This window comes from Rhododendron vialii, chromosome 13a, assembly GCF_030253575.1.
Source record: "Rhododendron vialii isolate Sample 1 chromosome 13a, ASM3025357v1".
Lineage (NCBI taxonomy): Eukaryota > Viridiplantae > Streptophyta > Magnoliopsida > Ericales > Ericaceae > Rhododendron > Rhododendron vialii.
The window spans coordinates 1986519-1995844 of NC_080569.1; the positions used below are offsets into that span (position 1 = coordinate 1986519).

The window sequence follows — 9326 nt, forward strand, 5'->3', positions numbered from 1 at the left end:
GTGTCCGATTGTATCCTCCCATGCTATCCGATACTTTGTTTCTTAAATGTTCATCTCGGTGCATTATCTACCTCATATGCATATAGTTTGAGCAAAGATTTCTCTACTGGGCTAGTGTAGCTCAATCTATTATTATTTTCAGGTACACCTCGAGGGCATTGATGTGGAGTGCTTGCCATGCATTTGATTTCATCATTTTGAAAGCTAACATGGAAGAATTACTTTGACATCTTTGTAAAATTCTTTTGAGAGATGTAATTGTAATCTTGAGCTAATCTTTTGACTTGAAAATTTGTAATCTCTAAACTTGCCATCTTTTATTTAACTATGGAATTTGAGGCCGGTGCGCCATTATTGTAAACTTTGGACTTGTTTGTACTCTTGTTTGAGTGATGGGAAATATTTTGGGATATTATGCCGTACTATTGCGAAGGACTTTTATTAGAAATACTATTATTAATATGTTGAAAACCCAGGGCGTGACAAATAAACTATTCTGACCACTAAATTCTTCCCATTCACTTGACTGACTATTGTGATGGAAAAATCTGACACGAAGTCCTTCGAGAACTGTAAAAGAATGTTTAATTTGCAAGAGCATCGAAACATGTGAGGCAGAGAAATAAAAGAAAGATGAACTATTTGAGTACTTCCTCGGTTTTATCTCTCCCTACATCTATAATCTTCCGCAAGCCTCTCTGCTGTATGGATGTCTTAATCTCAGTTCCTTTTTTGCAAAGTTATCGCTTTGAATTATCGCTGAAGCTATTTGCAACTCAGACCAAGCGAATAACATCCTATAACATTCACCCTTACTGTACAACTACAATTCAATGTCAAGCACAATCCCAAGGTAATGAGAAACAAAAAGTACACACAAAATTATGCAGGCAAATCGATGTGCATACATTATACATGAAACATTGACTATGAATTTCAGTCCAAGTTCTATAGCATACTTATATTGGAAGTACCTAATGCCTGAGCCTTCAAAAGTCTTTTCCACACTGCAATGGGCATTCAGAGAAACAAGAAAAAGATGAGATTTGAAATAGACATTCAGGGCAAAGAGGAATGCCAGTTGGAGCCTTTTTTTCTCTCAGTATTTGAAATAGAGATTTGAAATAGACAAGAGGAATGCCAGTTGGAGCCTTTTTTTTCAGAAAGAGGAAAGTTAAAAATCAAAGCTAAGTCCGGTGTTTATAAATCAAAGCTAAGTTATAAATCCGGTGGAGAAAACTGCTTAATTGCTCCTATGTCCTCTGTTTATCTCAAGGGAAGAAGAAAATTTAAACGTAACAAGAAACCAAAAAGCAACAGCCCAGGATGCCGTCCAAAATATATAAATAATGGGCACAAAAGTGACTATATGAACTTCTTAACATTTGGTTTGTATGGTCCAAAAGATAGGAAGTACCTGATGGTGGAACTTTCCAGAAGTATCTTCCTCGAATTAAAGAATCTTCGACACCCTAAGTCAAAACAGAGTCTTACCAACAAAAATTTGTAGAATTCCAAAATCAGTCTCTAAGAAAGGAGAAATTACATCCAGTAATGTCTATACCTACAAACCTCGTCTTCGAGAATAACATACTAATAAGAGGTGCCAAGTAGTGTACTGGATCAATGTTACAAAACTTTCATCTCTGTAATGCCTACATCGTCCTCGTAAACGAGTTTAATCCCACACTTCTTCACCGTCAACCACGACACTGTCTTCTCCTGGTCATCTGGACTTATCTCAATCTCTAATTCATCCCCGCTAAACAAATGGATTCCTGTGACAATTGATGGGAAATACATGAGTTTCATTCGGTCTTCATCTTGGTATGTTACCCCAGTTTTGAACTTGTTTTCATTTCGCAAGCCTTCAGTTTTCTTACTGACAATATACATATAAAACCTTTGACCAGATTTTTTGTGAGTCCTGAAAACTATGCACAAAGACCAGCCAATTATTCTCCGAGTCACCAGAGGTGGTACCACAAGAGATAATTTTGACCCTGTATACTGGTACGGGAACCAATTGGGAACCTCATCCCCAGGAAGATACACAACATTCATTCTATGCATTGACCATTCCCGAGGCATGCACGACCCAGGTGGCCAGTTGAATTCGGTAGGTATTAATGTGCAGTTGCTTGTAGCCACATGGTGTAAACTTGCTGGAGGCTTTGGAAGTGATTGGAGCCTTCCACAATTACTCAAGTAGAGTATTTCCAAGCTAGCAAGGTCACTGAAACTATTTGGTAGGATACTAACATTGTTACTTCTAAGATCAAACCACTTTAACGAGCTCAACATTCCAATTCCATCGGGCAGATGTGACACATTACAGTGTGGCAACGACAACACTTCCAAGCAAGCAAGGCTACAAATACTATCCGGCAAGGTAAGTAAATTGTTTCCTCCAAGAATCAACTTTTGCAATGTGGTCAACCGCCCAATTTCGCTGGGCAGATGCGACACATCACAGAGTGACAAATTCAAATTCTTTAAGCGAGTAAGGTTGCAGATGCTATCCGGTAAGTTAACTAAACTGTTTCCTTCAAGAATCAAAGCCTCTAAGGTGACCAACCTCCCGATTTCACTGGGCAGATGCGACACATCACAGTGTGACAAATACAACTTCTTCAAGAGAGTAAGGTTACAGATACTATCCGGTAAGGTACGCAAATTATTTCTGCCAAGATCCAAAGTCTCCAATGAGATCAAATTCCCAACTTCATTTGGTAGACATGACAGATTGCAGTTTTTCATTCTCAATTCTTTTAAGCAACTTAAGCCAAGTACAGGGGAAAGTGACAAACCAATAGAATCCACTCTCTTTGTTCTGAAATTCCAAGATGAGAGGAATGGGGACAGTGATTTAGATAGCTTGATTCCAGAATATTTTCCAAGCATGGAGCAGCCAGAGAGATCAAGATTTTCAAGAGTTTTCAACATCCAAATGCTTGAGGGAAGCTTCTGAAGTGTTTTACAGTTCTTCATATCTAGAACAACAAGTTTTTTGAGAAATCTAATAGAATCGTCAACCTCTACCAACCTTATGCAATCATTAAGCAACAGTTCCTGAAGATTGTTGAGTCCAGAGAAGTCAGGGGTTCTAGTTAGGTAATAGCAATGACTGAGGTAAAGGAATTTCAGTTTACCCAAGATCTGTCCAAAAGAAAACAAGAACCATTAATTTTCATGTAAAATACGATGCTAGTAGTGTTTTGAGTGAGAAAAATAATGGAGCAGGGCATGATGGGCTGGAGTGCGTAAGTCCATGGGCTGGTATTAATTGGTTGAGTTTTGAGAAGTTAGGGATTCTAGCTAGGTAATAGCAACGCTAATTTTAACATCGTATACAATCTGAGGGTTATTGAAAGAGAGAGAAGAAGAATGTTGTTACCTTGGTTCCCTTCCATACTTGTTTTAGGCGACTATGACTCAAGTCAAGAGTAACCAAATTCTCCATATACAATTTTGATGGGACACATTTCAACGGGAATCCATTCCAGCATAGCCATAGTAACCTTTTGGAGATATGTTCATAACCTACGCTCAGGTTAACGTAATTGAGATGAAGTAGCCATAGTCTGTTCATCTTTTCAAAGGCCCTTGGATTCACTTGGATGTCATTCGGCTCAGCAAAGTTTAGGAAGAGACCTTCAACCGCTTCAGTTCCCTAATACAAAAATCCATTGCACCATGAGGAACAAAATTTACCTTAATGAGGAAACAAGATAAGAAGGAAGTTATGATTAAGTCCATCAATACTAACCGTGAGAACTAAGAACGTGCATACACATTTGGAATTCTGGCAGTAAATAAACAGAAAATATGAATTAAAAGTTCAGGAATATGGACCTCACCGTTCCATCTCTCAACACTTCAAGGGCATCCTCTTTATACCACAATCTGCTACGCCTCCCTGGCTCTTTAACAGATTCTTGTCGGACAATTTCTCTGCCCATGCCTCTAATCAAATCATGCATCAAAAGCTCATTACAGGGCCCATATTTTATGAGACACCGATCAGCCAGAACCCGAATCCCAATTGCAGCGAAAAAATTACAGCCCTCAAGTATTTTGATCGTAGAAACACCATATGTTCTGGCAAAAAAACATGCCATATCTAGGAACAACTCTTTCACTTCATCACTTAGAGAATCAAAACTCATCTTAAGTTTTGCTTGAACATCTACGGGAGGGATTTTTTTCAATTTTGAAATTGCACTTTTCCATTCATGTATGCTCTTGCCATACAGAAAGGAGCCCAAAACTTCAAGAGCTAATGGAATCCCTCCAGCATAGGCCACGACTTGATCCGAAAGGTCCAAATAGTTGCCTTTGGGATGGTCTTCCTTAAAGGCATGCCAACTTAAGAGTTGAAGAGATTCACTCCTATTTAACTCCTTTGCTGCATATATCTCATCCACTTTAAGCAAATTTAGCAAAGACACATCTCTTGTTGTTATGATAATCCTACTTCCAGTTCCAGACCTGAAGGAATCTTGATCTATTGCTAATGCTTTCAATTGCTGGACATTATCCACATCATCAAGAACGAGAAGAACCTTTCGACAGAAAGCTCTTTGTTTTATAACCGCAATTCCTTGATAGGAATTTCTTATATTATGGGTTCCGTTGCTACATATATCTAAAAGAAGTTGCTCTTGTAAACAAACCAAACCATTTGGTTGCTTTGAAGTTTCTGCAACATTCGCAAGAAAACTGCTACCTTCAAACATATGTCGGATGACATTAAACTGTTTCATAGCAATTGTAGTCTTACCAATTCCACCAATCCCCCATATTCCAACAATGCGAGTATTACTAGATTCCATCCGCAAAAGAACATTGAGTTCTTGCAGACGAGACTCCATTCCAACTTGGTGGTCTGCAACATTTAGATGTCCAATGTCTAATCTATTTCCAACCTCTTCAACGATTTTTTGAATTAACTTTGCTTCATCCCTGTGAATTGCGCATATAATAGAAGAGACAAAAAGAATTAAGCCTTTAGCAGATTTAGAAGAGACATAACTACATACCGAGTCATGCTAATGTAACGTGACTCTGACCTACAAACGTAAATAATAGAACAAATGTAACAGAAAGGTTGAACTAAGTCAAAGGCTTACTCTCACTTAGAATTTCTTCCTTCTGGCTTCTTAAAAGTGCAAAATAAGGTTTTCCACAGGTATGTTTTGAACCATCAAGAAAACTTAACTATTGTTGGTGAAAATACTGTATAACTTGCAGAAGAGGATATAAATGGAGACGATAAATGGTTGCTTCAAGGCACGTCAAAGACTTTGTCCTCAAGACCATATTAGCCCCCCAATTCGTGAGAATTTGGTGTGCACTGGGTGAACCGCGAAGCCGTCTCCAAGATACAATGAAGCCCCGTCTTGAGGATTGTTGTCTAACTGCATCATGCATGAACAACGAGAGATTAGAATGCCTTTGGATTTTGCGAGTCCGCCAGGAAAGGATGTAAATCCAGGGAGTGAAATCTTGAGAGAACTTCCTAATTCTCATCTATCTTATTATCCCAATTGGTGGAACCCCTAGCCTCTATATCGGCACAGGATTGTGATCGCTTACCCCTAGTCACACCAAATTATTTAAACCACTGTGACCATCACGAACAATCACAACATTTAAATCCAGTGGTCACTTATATTCATGTAACCTGAATGGACACACCTTTTGGATTCAAATCTAATAATCATGTCTATCCATCTAACCTGAATATATAGACCTTTAGGATTAAAACGATTCACAAGCAATCCCATTTAATATTCGTCAAGTATTTTGAAAATGTTCCAACAACTTTTATGCAAATTCATTCATCTGGTGCTGAATGATATGAAATTTGACAGTGTTGACCAATTTTCAAGAGCAGCATAGGTGACTCTATTGAAACTCTGTAACTGTAGGTAGAATTCTACTTGCACACCGATCAAAATGACTGTTACCGGTGCCACTTTAGGTTATTTTCATGAACATATTAGAAAGGTTGAGGAAAATACCCGTTGTCCAACTTTGGCAAGTCCCAGCCTGATAAGTTGGCAATCTGAGTAAGCGCTTCTTTCCACTTCTCCACCTTGCTACCTGGACTCTGATCTTTAAAATGCTCTGCATGTTTGTCGAATGCTTCTGCAAGACTCCCCTTTTGCGCTCGCACATCTGTTGGCCCAACGCCATGGAAGATAGGAAAAACAATGTGTTGCAAGGTCTTCCAGCACTCCATGATCTTCTCAAGTTCATCAAGGCACCACCCTGACGCGGCATAATTTCTCGAGAGAACGACAAGTGAAATTCTTGAGTCCTCAATTGCTTTCAGTAGCTCGTAACCAATATCCTCTCCTCTATTGAGCTTTGTGTTGTCTCTGAACGTATGAAAACCGTGTCGCTCTAAAGCGGCTAGAAGATGGCTGGTAAAGTTGTTGCGGGTATCGATGCCGCTGAAACTCAAGAAGACATCGTATCTGCGTTGCGGTGGGATAGGGAAGGAAGAAGAAGAAGGAGGTTTTTGCGCCCAAGCAGAAGCCATTTAAAAAGCTCAAAGTCGAACGAAAGGTTGTAGACTTTATGGCTTTTCTAGGTGAACCGTGAATTGTTTAGTTATAGGAGATCCTGGAAAAAGAAAAGGTTCAAGAATAGATAATAAGATATTCTTCTGTCCTTTCACCATTCTATACCATGAACGAAGGGTTGTACACTTTATGGTTTTTATAACCTATTGGTTCTTTTGATATTTTCGTTATCCCACTCAGAGAGAGAGAGAGCGCCTCATACTGGCCGAGTCCTATAAGATTATTTGCAAAATTGTTCTTAGCTAACAAACCATTAAGAGGCGTAACATAGGCATAACAGACATAACATAGGGGCGTAACCAAAATCATTGAGAGGCATAACCTACGCGTATAACTATGCATACCATATGCACCCCTACCACTGAGAGGCATAACTTGACCATTGAGGGGCATAACTTAACCATCGAGAGGTATAACCCAAAACCATTGAGAGGTGTAACGTAATTAGTTATGTCGGGTGTGTACCGGATTTTTTTTCCAATTGCATCCCACCGATAAAAAAAAAAAAAAAAAATTGCATTCCGGAAGGTGCATGCATGGTCTAGTCCAGTTTGTTTGAACAATCGTATCCGTGTAAGAAAGGGGGAAAATCTGGTTAAAGAACACACACACACAAAAAGATATTCTTCTCTCTCAACTCGCGCCATTCCATATGACCAAATTATAAGAATTAGGTGACAAAAGCTACTCCTTTGACATGTGACCATTGACCAAGTTCCGTGGAAAAAAAGACATGTGACCAAGTTGTTAAAACCTGGGACTTGAGAATTTGCTTCCTCCTATGTCTTAGGTTGTTCTAGGTGTTATTAGCAGAAGCAATCTATACGAGCTTTGTCACGGCTTTAAATGGACCGTCTCATATTAATGGAGGGTGTGATTGGTTCAAAGAATCAATTGAGGTACGCATGAACTTGTTCGTGTAAGTGATCGATCCTAAAAAGACTAATCGTGTTGCAATGTAGCTATCTCTCTTTCTCTCTCAAGGGACAAATCAATTAACAACGATTAAAAGCAATACTCTATCTCACTATTCAAAGCATAGCCTACGTTCAATTCATGATAAAAGGCCTGCGATTTCTTTCCATGAAGAACTTATAGAAGAAAACATCATCAAGAACACACCGTGCAAATCGTTTCAAAAAAGAAAAGTGTGCGAATAAGAGAGATCTGCATATATATTCAAGAAAAGTTGAGGGAAAAACCCTAAATTAAGCTCTCGACACGCTAACAAATTACAAGCAGCTGGTACAGAGAAAAACAAATAAGTAGAACCCCAAAATCATGCATATATGCAGAAAGTATTGAAAGTATTTCCCGCCATCGCAGCCGTGGTTGAAGTTAAAAGCAAAGAGTTTTTTGTCTTGGGAAACATCTGATACAGTAAAGAGGAAAGAGAGGAGGAAGTAATAACGAGTGCAATTTTGTTCACCCTCTTTACCCTCTCTTTTATTGATTGAAATAGTGTGGACTCCATTACAAAGTGATGTTATGTTTACCGTGCAATACACGTTTTGATAAGCATGACATCACTTTGTGATGGGTCCACATCATTTCAACCAATAAGAATGAGAGTACAAAACACGACTCAGTAATAACGGTCAGTGGTGGCGCTGTTGGGAGAAACGCGTATAGATTACGACTACCACAGAGTTCAGACTAGAGTGGAAAACCGGGTTTGACTGTTTTTTGTTGGTAGTCGGGGTAGAGGGAAAAACACGTTGCTCGACAGGGAAGGGGAAATATCACACCGCATTTAATTTTGTGTGGAAATTTCCGGCATCACAAGCGGTGTAGCCAGAAATTTGAATCTGTGGGCCACTGATGCGATTTTCTGGTGGAAACAAATATCTATCTCATTTTCAAGAATCTAACACAACTTAAGTTTCTTTTGAACTATTTCTTCAAGATCCTTATTGAAAAAATTGTTTTTTTTTAACTAGTATCATATATTTTGTTAAAGTAGCTACGAAGAAAAAATATGATTTTTTTTTTTTTTTTGGTTTTTAGTGCTATACAAATCATCAACAATACGAATTGAGAGGAGTTATTGATAGATTTAAGAAAATAAATAGAGGAAAAAGGGAGAAGGTGAAAAAGATTCTTACTTGACATGCATTTTGTGACGAGATAATGATTATCCGTGTTTATGTGGTAGGAATAGTACGGAGGCAAAAGTTTAGTCAATAGAGGCCTGCTTGTGATTATTTAAAAATTTAGTGATCGTCGGGTACTGTTACGTGGCCTTCCAAAACCTTTTTCTATCACATATTTTAAGAGAGACTCATATATCAAGTCTTGAGTTCGCCGTTCAAAAAAAAAAAAAAGGTCTTGAGTTCCACACTAATATGTTGTGGAGAAGAGTATTGAAATATCATGTGGCAGTGCGGCAAGTAGCACTCAATAATCTTTTCTTGTTTGAAAGTACAGTGCTAACATTTCTAAAACATAGAGTAATTTACACGTGTGAAAGAAAAGAAAAATAGTGGGGGATGTGCCCCATTGGTCCTCACATAAATCCGCCACCAGTACTATCACCTAGTTATGATGCACTCAGGAGTGGTTAGATTTAAAAAGCCATTTGAATTATTATTATTTTTTTATTAAAAAAATTGTATTTGTTAATTTTGTAGCACTCCATCAAATTTGTGTGGATTATTAATTCATTTCGACGAGAAGAATTAGATAAGTAAAAAATTATGATCCAAACTCAAAAAATTATGAATAATGAAAAAA

General features: G+C 38.2%; 1 protein-coding gene across 2 annotated transcripts in view; it reads right to left on the reverse strand.

The window, feature by feature from the left end:
- The window catches only part of LOC131315161 (disease resistance protein RPV1-like), a 40872-nt gene extending 34020 nt beyond the window's left edge, over positions 1-6852 (reverse strand). The window contains exons 1-4 of one of the 2 annotated variants that reach the window (XR_009196618.1): positions 6027-6852; positions 3861-4965; positions 3398-3673; positions 1418-3159 (exon numbers count right to left, since the gene is read on the reverse strand). Coding sequence is in view for 1 of the 2 variants with exons in the window: in XM_058344260.1 (XP_058200243.1) it covers positions 1630-3159; positions 3398-3673; positions 3861-4965; positions 6027-6550 (3435 nt within the window). In the remaining variant the exon portion in view is untranslated. Of the gene's footprint in view, positions 1-1201; positions 3160-3397; positions 3674-3860; positions 4966-6026 lie in introns of those variants that run through there. The other variant, XM_058344260.1, reaches the window with a different exon arrangement.
- Between the last annotated feature and the right edge of the window lie 2474 nt (positions 6853-9326).